Source organism: Maniola hyperantus, chromosome Z (assembly GCF_902806685.2).
Source record: "Maniola hyperantus chromosome Z, iAphHyp1.2, whole genome shotgun sequence".
NCBI classification, from domain to species: Eukaryota; Metazoa; Arthropoda; class Insecta; order Lepidoptera; family Nymphalidae; genus Maniola; species Maniola hyperantus.
In genome coordinates this window covers 12,577,709-12,590,903 of record NC_048564.1, presented here as the reverse complement: position 1 = coordinate 12,590,903, position 13,195 = coordinate 12,577,709, and the positions used below count along the sequence as shown (strand labels likewise).

At 35.5% G+C, this 13,195-nt stretch overlaps 1 protein-coding gene across 4 annotated transcripts in view; it reads left to right on the top strand.

The window, feature by feature from the left end:
* bma (SCY1-like protein bma) overlaps positions 1–12,561 on the top strand; it is a 125,244-nt gene extending 112,683 nt beyond the window's left edge. Inside the window, exons 13-15 of one of the 4 annotated variants that reach the window (XM_069508640.1) lie at positions 174–433; positions 1,462–1,479; positions 2,856–12,561. In XM_069508640.1, the coding sequence (XP_069364741.1) occupies positions 174–433; positions 1,462–1,479; positions 2,856–3,155 (578 nt within the window). In that variant the 3' untranslated portion in view covers positions 3,156–12,561. Of the gene's footprint in view, positions 1–173; positions 434–604; positions 1,155–1,461; positions 1,480–2,855 lie in introns of those variants that run through there. The other 3 variants (XM_069508643.1, XM_069508642.1, XM_069508641.1) reach the window with 3 other exon arrangements.
* The last annotated feature ends 634 nt before the right edge of the window (positions 12,562–13,195 follow it).

Genomic DNA, 13,195 nt, shown 5'->3' with positions numbered 1-13,195 from the left:
AATAAACACGCATAATGACTTTAATATATTTAGCTTAAATCGTTCTAGAAATGCAAAACATGCAAATTAAAATAATGAGTCGGTTATACCTACAGATTTTTCGATGGGTCGCTGATAGCTGCATTTACCTTAGATTGTGTATAAGTGTAAAAAAAAATCTGTACATTTTATAGATACTGGCATTGGCCAATGGTTCTTTGGATCAAACAATTCAACTGCTGACGGCAATAACTTCTTGCGAGTAACAAACGTTTTTCCGAATCGTCGCTTGTCGGACAATACACTGATGACACCCAAAATCCGAATCGCTCCATCGTGCGCTTCTTCCCCCGGAGGAACTCCCGGCGGTACTTCGGGATTGCCCACTCGGCGTCACTCCAGCATTGGGCCGCAGGAGCGCCGCGGCTCCGCCGTGAACCTATCGCCACCGACTGTAAGTCACAGAACCCAGCCAGACAATTAATCCCACACAACCAACTCATTTACACCATCCAATCAATTTAATAATGACACACTTGTTAACTAAGGGAAGAGATGTAGGAAAGTTAACGGTGGTCTCCAGGACTACGAAGTTAATGGTGAAGTGTCGGTATTGTTTTGGCAGGCCCACCAGTACAGAGGAAGGGGCGGCTCAGGCTCGAGCCTGTCCGTGCCGTCGACCTCACATTGCGTCGTAAGTGATGTACATCAACCTCAACCGCCTCGAAAGGTGTTCCTTAAAATACCTTTATTAAATGTCGGTTTGGAACGGCTTGAATCAATGTGGACTGTCTCTTCTTCGGTCGCGTCTACTTCCCACACGGACTGGGCGAGATCGTGTCATTCCATCATCATCACATCACACACGTCCATCTGCACGAACCTGGTTGGCGTTAATCACATTCTGCGAACTCTATCTGTCTGATCATAAAATTCATCGCATAACATCGTCACCAACATTCCTGCGAGGAGACTCAGACCGAAAACTTCAAGAAAAAATGAAGTGATGCATGCTCGTTAAATTGTCTTGTGAACGAACCGCGATGCATGTTGCCTCGTCACGTCACTGTGGCGGTCAAACCTACGCAGGGAGAGTAGTCCCTCCCGTAGCTGTCAACGCTATCTGTCTTCGACCTACAAGGACCCTCGTCGATTTTGTGTTTTCACGCTAATAATTGGCAATAAAATTAGAAATAAAATTTAATAACTTATGGCGTAATTTGTAATCAAAATTCTAAATTTAATGCAATTCGAACGCTACATCGCTCCTTGAAACTGTAATGCATCGACGACATGTACAGTCTCAACGAATAATACGCTGTCGACTTGAGCTTTGGACTCTGTTATATGCTTTAAAGTTTCGTCTTAGTAATTGTCAAACAAGTCAAAGCAAGTATCATCTTTTCATCCACGTTCAGGCTAAAAGCCAATCGGTTAACGCTGTCTCATTTACCTACTGTTGCTATTTGTTCTTCTACGCAGCTTGCACGGAGCATGATCGTGAGTATGATCCTCTCTTACATGTTTGTCGTTGAGTTACGACTTCTATAATGTCTACGATCATCACGTCATAACATGTCTCACTTAGATGTTGCTGATAGTTACATAAGCCTTATATAGTATTCAAAAGTGCTTCACATTATAAACTTCTAAATATAGGCAACTGTATACACGATAGAAGCTACTTAATCTGTAGTGTAGATTACTGATTAATTTCTGAAGCACGAGAATGTAAGCTCGATATGCTTCAAACCGCGCTGGAATAATGTACCTACTAGAACAGTTTAAGGCATGCAATAGTGTCTTCTACTAATTGCTTTCAGGTACCATGCAACGTTTATTAGTTTGTAAGTTATATTATGTATGTACCTACTACAAATTATTCATTATAAGCACTTAATAATAAGTAATTATTCACACAGCAATAGAATACATATTTTTTAAACACTTCTATAATTATCATCAATAATTTTAAACCTTTCAGCAACCCTAAAACTAAAACTAAGTAGCTATAAATAATATTATGAATTTCCCTAAATAATTCCTATTTTTCCAAAATAAAATTTTGCATGAAGCAAATTTTCGGCAACAATGAAGGACTCTAAGAACGATAAAAGCCAAAAGTTTTTATACCTAGTGGTTCTCTTGAGTTGATACCAGCTGATCTGTGTTGTTTTAATTAATTAAATATCACTTGCTTTAACGGTGAAGGAAAACATCATGAGAAAACCTGCATGCCTGAGAGTTCTCCATAATGTTCTCAATGGTGTGTGAAGTCTACCAATCCGCATATGGCCAGCGTGCTAGACTATGGCCAAACCCTTCTCACTATGAGAGGAGACCCGTGCTCTGCAGTGAGCCAGCGATGGGTTGATCATGATGATGATGATGATGATGATCTGTGTTGGCAGCAACATTTTAGATTTTTTCAGTGGAACTACCAGGTAGGTATATCAGGTTGCCTTAAATCATCGGTCTTTGTTACAACACTTCATACTTGGATGAATAAACAGGTGCTGTGCAGTAGGCATCTTTCTTGAACTATCGACTTTAAATAATATCTCACAATGTTTACGTCTCAACAGAATCACCTGCAAGCGGTAACGCCGGCAAATTACCCTAGTAAAGAAACTTTCAGCTTTTATCAAGCAACTCTTCAAATTTCTTAGACTCTGGGCCCTTATATTACTATAATAACTAAGTCACTTGCATGAAACATCAGCTATATTCAATGAAACATATCTGCCCATTGCTTTTGTTCCATGTTTACATCAAGGTTGCCTGATATGAGACTGTCATGACAATAAAATTAACATCAACGAAAATTTATTGAACAATCAATATATTTGATTACAATATAATTATTCGATGTGTAGGGTGGATCAATGCCGAATACGTCATCGAGCGTTCCATTCTTGCTGACGTCATCGATGCAATCGATCAGGTCCCGGCGTCCGTCGGCGTGTCTCAGCGGCTCCCAGGGCTCCGGAATATTGCAACAGCTGAGCAGCGGCATGGTAAGGCGCTTGCCGGTTGGCTCCCACGGCAATGTGCCGCAGGTCCAGCAGCCCTGGGGCACGCTGCAAGGCGCCACGGCTGCTGGGTACAGCGCGTTGCGGCACACGGCCTTGGCAGTCAGGAAGTGCCCCTCACTAAACATTACACTGACGCGTTAAACGAATCGGCGGTGACGTCTACTCGTAATCGCAAATCAGCACACTCTTTATCTCGCTGCGTATTTATGTTTGTCGATTTACGGGTGGATAATACCGGGCGTTGCACCGACGGGCACGACCGACGGTGCAGCGCTCGCTGCGCTCGTGCGCTTTCCTCATAGCTCTGCCGTTCTGGCGATCCCCGTCCGATCCCTCCATGTCAGTAGATCCACTGTCGGTGTTGTACAAAGTATCACAACTTAACATTTGTTTGCTTTTACTTTTACTGTGTTTTCTTGTTATTAAAAGTTATTTTAATTTACCATATTTTATAAGACTGATTCGGAGTTTATTTACATTAGCTCAATTATGAAATAATTTCGCTCATGTTCGAAAGTATGTTGCGGTAGGAAATGGAAAGTAAGCTTTAATTGATATAATGTGGACATATCACTTCTCCATGAGAATAAATGTGAATTTAATGTCCAATTATATTAAAAAAATATTAGAAAATTTAAAGATTGAGAATTAAATTATAAAAATGTTACCAAAATAACGGTATACAGCAAAGTGTTGTATATGGTGCTGTGATATGGTATTGTTGTATTTATTAGAAAGTATATTTAAAATAAAGAAGAAATATAATTTTTTTTGATGATATACTAACACTAAAGAACATAATATATTATTTAATATGCATATATTACTCAAAGTATTATAGGTTAACAGAGGTCTAGAGATAGAGAGAGACTTAAACTATGAAATGTGCCAAATACATCTGCATTACAAGTGCGGAATTCGACATAAGATCTAAAATATATTTTTTGGATACATACACACAACACGAGTCATTCGGAATGGAGGTGTGCACCGACGTTTTAAATACGACTTGTTAGGTACACACACATTAGGCATATTATTATTGTAAGAAACTAGTAATTTCAAAAAACAGTACCTGAATAACTATTTATTTTAGGACTACTTACACCTTTCTACAAGAAACTCCTAATAATACTATTTTTAAAGACGAATATTTAAATAGATAACTAAATACAGTTAAAATATAAGTATTTTACTTTTCGTATTTTATTTTTATATATTTTCAGATAAGTACAATAATATATTTACCGAAGTTTATGAATAATTATATAAAATAATAAATAACAGTAAGATATGGTTAAATTATATACACACCTTGTATTCATTAATACACATTTTACCTTTAGGTAACGACGAAATACGACGTCACCTAACGTCATAATTACATAAATGTTTCTAAAGTAATTTGCGTATCAATCATTGAATAAATTGAATGATAAAACATAACAATGACTGATTGACTGACAAACAATCCACTAAACCCATGTCGGTGGACCCAGAGATTTGAAATGTAGAAGAAAAATATTCCTTGACCTTAGGGTTGCAATAATAAAGAATTTTGGGAAATTCCAACGGGTTTTCTTAAAATGGTCTGTATATCTACGCGGGAATAAGCTAGCGATTAGATATAGATAAAAGGTAAGCTGTTTTATCTCTATACACTATACACAACATTAAACCACACAAAAATCCCAAGTGTGCACAGTCGTTCAACCGCACAAATCCTTGGGAATCCGGTGTCGAACTTGTGATAGTCTCAATTGTTTCCCAAACTTTATTCAAATCAACTAACGTACATACCTTATGCTTTAAAACTTCACCTTAATTTTTATATAATTCTTGTATTTAATATTATAATTGAACAGGTTCCTTCAAGATTATAGTCATGATTAGTATACCGACTATATTTTTAAAATTTTCTAAATCGAAATCTTTGTAGGTACATCATACATATTCTCATTATAATTAATCTAAATCTACATTGTCTCATCTAAAAATATTAAATTCAAATTAAACTTCGCCTGTAGTCTAGTTTTGCTTTTTCGCTTGTAAATGCATTGTGTATTGCTGGGTATTGTTATTTATAATAACGACTAAACGTTAGTATAGAATAGTGCTCTAGGAGATATTGTGTAGAGTAGTGATGTAGCTGCCTCGGAGCGGGCGAACGGGGGCCGCGCGATTTTCTCCGTTTTATTAGCGTTTCGTGACTCGAGTTCCTTCTCTAGAGGCGGTGATAGACATGCCTGTAGCTCGCATAAATGCTTGCCAGATACTGGCAAGTGCAAACTACTAACTTTTATACTAAAGGTTTTAATAGTAACGCATATGCTAGTACGCCTAGTACTTAACATGCTAGGAGATCACAAACCGTTCGATTATTAGCTCTCCGAATAAGCTGGAAGGGAGACCTTTGGCCTTCATCTGGCACTTTAAGAAGCAATTCTAGAAACTGAAATGCCAACTACTACAAGCATTCGTTTTGACAAGGTTTTAGGAAAGAATGAAAATACCCGGTATGCCGGCTTACCAGTGTCTGCTAAGCAATCTGCAGGCATGTTGTATATCACCGGTATAAATAATATTATCCTTTTAAGTTCATATTATTATACTTGTAGATACTACATGCCGTTTGAATGAAAAATATGAATGTGTGGCCGTACTAAATTTACAAACAGTAGCAATCGAATATTCTTAAAAAAATTGTTGCATGCAACATGCGCTTGCATTCCAGCGCATTTTCACCTTCGGGTCAGCTACTGCAGCATGCAGGTACATACGATTCCACGTGATTCTATGCGACGCGTTTCATCTCAATCGTACTTAAGTGTCGTGGAAAGCAGTCACCCGTGTGAATTCGAGTCGGGAAACGGTAATCAATTCGGCAACCGGTCACACGTGAGCTCAGTTTCTAACTCGTGTTTATTGTGGTTGCTTCCAGCACCAGCTGTTTTCCGGGCGTACGTAAAGCGCGTTAGTTATTTATTATACTGGGAGCGGCTAACGGCGCGTGCGGCTCGCTTCGCCCGTCCACGCCTCGCTCCCCATCGCGCATCGCTCCCTACACTCATTCTTCAGTTCTTGTAAAGTTTCATCAATCAACATTCGCTCAATCATTTTACACGCTTCAGGAGACTCTCGGACTAAGTTTTGCAAAAGTTGATGCATGAACACATCCGAATCCTCTACAAATATGTGAGAACTGAAATTGTGTTAATTGATTTGCACATTCGCACCTACTGAGTCCTGACGGATGGTGACGCTTTGCACTGATCACATCATGTTCGCGTACCTACAATATTTACAATTAGCTTACATTTAGATAGAAATTATACTATTCAATTACATTTTCTATTCTCTAAAAATCTTGAGGGAATCGTAAATACAAAGTATCCTTAAACCGGTGGGTTTTAGTTTTACTGGATATAATATTAATATAATTTTATAAATATTTACAATATTACCTAATTATTATATTAATCTCTATTTTCTCATAAGCATGAAATAGATAGTTGATAAATACTTAATGGAAGGAGGGTTTCAACAACTTCAACTTAAAATATTATTATGTTAACCTGTTTTTCAGTCAGCAATAACTTATTTACATACTCGTATAATTTGGCATTTTTTGCATTTAAAATTTAAATTAATATGTAAAAATTAAAAATACTGGTAGGTAAAGGTATAAAATGAATTATCTTACCATCAAAATATTTAGGTAAAAGTTCGTTATCAAATATGTTCATTTATTTAAGAGAGTATTTAAACGCACTCCACACAAACGAAGATTAATTTCTTATCGAAATATTAACCAATTGACCTCAAAGATGTATTTATATTATGTAAACTGTTGAGCTTGTTTAACTTTCAAACTTCATATTTTTACGGAATCTAGAGCATGTCAAAGAATTGTTTGTTTATAATTGATAAACTCTGAAACTACTAAACTGATTTTAATAATTTCTTTTACCAATAGACAGCTACTTTATTCAGAAGTAACATATGCTATAAATTACATACGTACGCGTACAAAGTCGCGAGCAAAAGATATTTTTAATATAAGAATAAACTTCGCTTGTACGGAGTGCACTCGAAAGCGTTTGAAGGAGGCTACTCTTATGTTTGATCATTCACAACTTTTAAAAAGTAAACTAAGCAGGCATTATTATTATTTAAAAAATTCTTTTATTTTTTATTTGACAGTATTTTTATTAATCATAAGAAAGTTTACCATTGATAGAGCAGAATTGATAGCTACCTACACGCATACCTATATTTCGGTAGCGACTCCCTTAAGTCCACACGTCACAGTAGGTACATTTTGTTCCTCGCGTGCTCACAGAACCCAGACCGTTGCGTACCGTAAAGTGCATTTGCATGCCGGGTCGCGTTCTACCTGTTCACACATTCTTCTCTTCCAAATCTCGCAATCGCGCTGTAGCGAGATTGTATGTGACATGTCGATGACATAAGCGGTGAATGGTGAGCCGGGCCGCAAAACCGAATATGTAAATGCACGGTAAGAGATGGTTTATGCTAGACCGTGCCATGCCACGTACGAGACACACAGATCGGAAAATGTATGAAGTTACATCAGACCATGCCACGTCCGAGTCTTCTGAGCCCCGTCCGTGCTATGTTTCTTCATACAAAAATGGCAATCCGTGGGTCGTCTGCACGTTGTACGTGCCTCGAACGTGGCACGGCTTGGGCCCGGCACGCTCTAGCAAGGTGCGCACACTAAAGACATTCGAGACGTCCGTTTACACATTTGTCTCTGGTCTCACGTCGATAAACTTGGCGAGTGACAAAACGCGACGCGAGAAAAAAATTATCTAAATTGGATTAAATTTACGGGGAGAAAAACGTTATAGCTTTTTTTATAAAAATTTACAACTAGACGGTCCTCATAAATACACGGTAATATCTATCGCGATTACTATTTGAAGTACATATTTTACTCTCTTATAGTTATTAGTTTGTAAATTTTTAGCGCTGTCATCTGCTCTACCAATAAAAAGTGGTAAACAAATTAGGTACTATTATATTATGTTATCATTATTCCTCATCCCAAGCGATTACGAACAAAATGAGATTTATAAATTATTTAATCTAGTAAGATTAAAAAGTAACTTGTTAAAAACGATTTTATTTTATTGAAAAAATAGGTCGATCGAAAATCGAATTTTCAGATTTTTTCTGTTACATGAGAAAAATTTACGTTCCATGTTCCAAGTAAAAGACTGTTAAATAAAAATAGTACTGGTCCCTGAAAAAGTTCTTTACAGAGAAATTTATAGTCGATCATAATCGAGCTCCCGTAAAATAAAGCTTTTGGAACCCCTAAGATTTATTTTGCATGTGCTCGCATAGAACACCGTATAAAATTAATTAAAAATAGGAGTTTGTCTCATAATCACTTGACAAGAGATGTAAAAATTGAATTGTTTTTATTGGTGAGCTCCGTTCATACCAAGTTTCTAGATTGAGAGATTAGAATTTTTAATATGAAAAAATAATCATTCTATGTACCTACTAAATGTTTTACTTACTGTTCACTGCTAAGCCAAGGTTGGTTAGCTATACTATGCCATTTTTTCATGTAAATAACAATATCGTTTTTATGGGTGCTTATTTAATCTACTAAATTAAAAAAACGCGTCTGTGGTGAGGTACCTATCATGTCACTGAATCACATTAGAGGAAAGTACTATTTAGGTAAAATAATAGAACCTACAATTAAGGAGGTGCATGCTACTGAAAGTACTACCTACTGATGTATTTTAGCTCTTACCAAAAGCCCAAGCACGATCAGTGTGAGAACACTTTCTCGCAGATCTTGCATCGGCAATTCACAAGTCGCGTAAGCTTTTTCACATTGATTGCGCTGGGGCTGTTTATAGATACTGTGTAATGAAAGCTTATAGTGATTTGTAGTGTTTTTAAATACCTACAACATTATGGAAAACATTATTTAGACTTTTTAAGGAATTAGCAAAAAGGTTAGTCGACATCACAGGAGACCGCTGACTAGCTGGCAGCTACCTCGGACAAAGAATTAGCCTACACACACATATTAAAAATATATTACTTATTATAAAATATCAAATATGCTCACACCTAGTTAAACACAGGGATGCACGACCAAATTTTATAAATTTTCTGCCATTTCTCACTATCAGCTTTCAGTGGACAGACTCCTAACTGCGGTGACCTGTATAGAATTAGATAGCTCTTTACTCTAAGTAATTTGAATAATTCCGTAGCATTGTATCGAACTGATCGGTAATCGTATCAGTGATGGTATGTAATACCTGTATATTGATATTTTTATGAAACAAAAAATATTATTAAGTACATAATTTGAGTCAGGTGAATTAAATTCACATAGTTATCGTTCAAAAAAATATTAAGCGAATTTTAGTCACTAATATTGATACCCTCAAAAGTTGAAGGATTGACTCGGTACCATGTGGTGGTACACTTATAGTACTCGTATTATAAGTAGTAAATTATAAGAATGTCCAGAAAGTGAGAAATAGAGATAAACTATTAAGCTTGATATTTAAGACTATCAAATTATTATACTTATCTATAAAATAAATATAATACAATAATACCTATTTGTAAATCTTTCAAAAACTTTTGCCTTCATTGTTACTAACCTTTTAATATATAATCTATAAAGAATATTCTATTTAAACTGAGATTATAGTATACTAAAATTAAATTATTAATTAATATATTTATGCTATAAAGGAACGAAAAGGTAAATAGATCTTTCTATAAAGTGTATCGACTTCAAAAAGACGTATAATTAAGTAAAAGTGATGTAGGTAAGGGGCTGAAATTTATCCTTGAAATGAGCTCACGGTTAATATTTTACCGCGCATTCATTTACCTAAATCTAAAAAAGAATATAATATACGTGCCTAAATTATTATTATAAACAATAATAAATAATTAGTATTGGTAAAGAATTTTGTGGTGGGCAACATACATTAGTGCTAAAATATTATATTTATTTTAAAATTCCATTACATTATACTCTGTTATATATACTTCTGAGGGTTGTGGTGTTTGCTCAGTGTTAGGAATATATAATAGTCCCTATATCAGCATTCTATCATTTGAATCGTATTCGGTAGGTACCTATTAAAATCTTTTATCAACTTTGTACTTGTTACTTGACTTTACCAAGTTTGTGCTATATACCTTGTGATCTCTTTCTATAAATTATATATTTTTGAGTGCTATTCTATGTCTAAGGCGAGAATAACGTGCGACAATACTATTGTTAGCTTCTACGCTAGCTGCAAATAGGCGGTACTAAAGTTTTTTGCATGTAAAATACCGCTGGAGAACAGTCGAAAGGATATACATGGTTATTTATATTTGTACTAGAGAGGACAATTCAGACGACATGTGACATACACCATAATGTTTGGATATGACGCATGTTGTTTGAATCGTCCTCTTAAGAAGCCCCTATCTTGACTATGAATTCCAATGTAGGTAAATGTACCAATGCGCTTCTGAATAGAGTGGGCAGCATAGCCCCTCATTTCGCACTATCAAATAGATCGATAAATCTGCCACTGCCCAGGTAAAAGATCAAAGATATTTTTACAAGAAACTAACTGCACCTACTTATAGCAGCTAGCGAAGAAGGTTCCTTTAATAACTCTAAGTAGATAAAAATATCAAGTTTGAGCTTATCCTAAAGTATATAATTATATTTATGATATGATATAATATACCGTCTAGTAATGATTCTCCTTGTTGTTTCTTTTTAATTATTATAAATTATGGGCGGCAAGAACATCAATGCGATCCAAGATAGTTTAACAAAATTTAACTACTTATGCAGAATTAACACAAATCGCTGATAGTTTACCGTGCAAAGCAACTATATATACATCGGTATACATAAACATACACTCTAATAGGTACATACAATTACATAAAATATTTTTTTTTAAACTAAATTTTTACAAACAGGTACCTACTTTTGAATCGTCAAATGCAATGTCACTGGTTCGGAATGCCTTACCTAGAGAAACTCTGCGGTTGGCGGTCGGATTTAATACATTCAATAAAATTATATATAATATATTTCTAGGGCTATACTCACGTATAAAATATATATTATATATAATGGAAATCACTCACGATAGTTTAAACGCTAGAATTCCTTAAAATGTTTATGCAGAAAATTAAAAACACAGAATCGATGATTTTTAGTTGCAACGATGTTCTTGCGGACCAGCGATATTTGTAAATCTTTTGCATCGGAACTGTTTCTAAAGCTTTAATCCGTTATTTATTACACTTCTTTTATTATAACGTCTACCTGAACATCTATGATCTGGATACTGCAACTCTGATTTAATACATGTCTCACCGTTGTCATTACTGTATTAATTCATGTTTTATTAAAATTAATGGGGTATTACACCATTACCAATGTCAATTGTGTACTTTACAGCACAATCGGATTTGTTCGGGAAATTGTTTGTAGTGGTGTAAATGCTTCAACATATATAAGATTCAAAGATAAGATACAATGTTTTAATTAATCAGTATGTGGATGTTATAGTGTCCATTAATAAAATAGAAGGTAGATACATTTTAACATTACAATAAATGTCAGTAGATCCAGGTAGGTATGTAGATAATGATGTTTTAACGTTAGTTTTTTGTGTATTAACGTATTAAAGGACAATGCACATGTCGACACACTATAGGTAGGTATATACCTTTGTACTATCATTTCGTAACTACAGCGGTACCTATTGGTATATTTAGGTACTCGTATGACTTACTCGTATTCTTCGGGAATTTGTTCGAGACTTCCCTTATAATATATGTTATTTATATATAAATTATATGTTATTTACCTATTACTAAGAAAATATGTAGAGACGGCAACACGAACAATTAAAAGCTCCGAAAAGGAAATAACCATTGCATGGGAGATCGCCTACAAATGTAATATTTGTGCGTGATTCAAGGAATATTATAAAAAAAGAATTAGCGAAATCGGTTCAGCTGTCCTCGAGATTTGCGCTTAACAACACATTTAGCGGTTCATTTTTATATATAGGTACATACAGATAGGCACAAGAAACTTTAATCTACCGCTTTAGAAATGATAAGGGTGCATGCAGCCAAGCGCTAGTCTATAAATATAAAAATTTTGGAGACCCCCCACTTTTTGGATGTAACATCCATCCGATGTTGATCCGTATAAAATGTAGACATGTCACTCGGACCATCATAACGAATCTATTGGAACTTCATTCATCAAAATCGGCTCAGTAGTTTAGACGCTACGGTAGAACACACATAAATACAAACCTACATACATACATACATAGACTGCTAAAAGCATAACCCTTCCTTTTGGGTTTACCGTAGTCGGGTAAAAAAAACCTTGGACGCTGGTGTTTCGGCCATTAGACAATGTTACGTTTGTATCCAATGCCCCTTACCAAGTTATAGTGTTGCCCAAGTTTTAGTAAATATATTTAGGCCCCCTCTTAATTTACACACTGTTTGTAGGTACATAGCTTATACACATGAACGTATGACAGGAACGTATATAGTGTACCTGAGCGTTGGTAGAAACCATTCTGTGTAGAAACCACATAGATATTATAGGTACCTATGATTTAAGTAATTTGTGACCTATGTTTAAGCAGTGTGGAACGTTTTATTAGCTACAAACAGTCGAATACTAAAACTTATTATAAAACTTGAGCATATCAAAAGCTGTTTATTGACTAGTACCTTAAGTATTGATGTACCTATACCTATGCATAAAATGACAAAAAATAGGCAACACTAAAGCCACTATTCTTAGGATAAACAGACGTTTGTCCTTTTCGGCCGTAAGGACGCCCACGACGACTTTTTGTAGCAATCGTTTCGTGAACGCGCGTCTCTATCGATACAATTTGTTAGTAGTTGCATTTGCATGACTAGACTTGCATTTGTAGCCTCATTTCTACTGTATCGCGACCTTTGTGTATTTGTATCGTTATTATATACTTAATTGCAAAAAGTCACCATAGGCGACGGCTCTAAGACAGTTAATATATATTTAAGTGTGTTACTCACCTGTGTTACTTACCTATCCAATTATACCTAATGATATATTTCCAGTGGATTTTAACTAG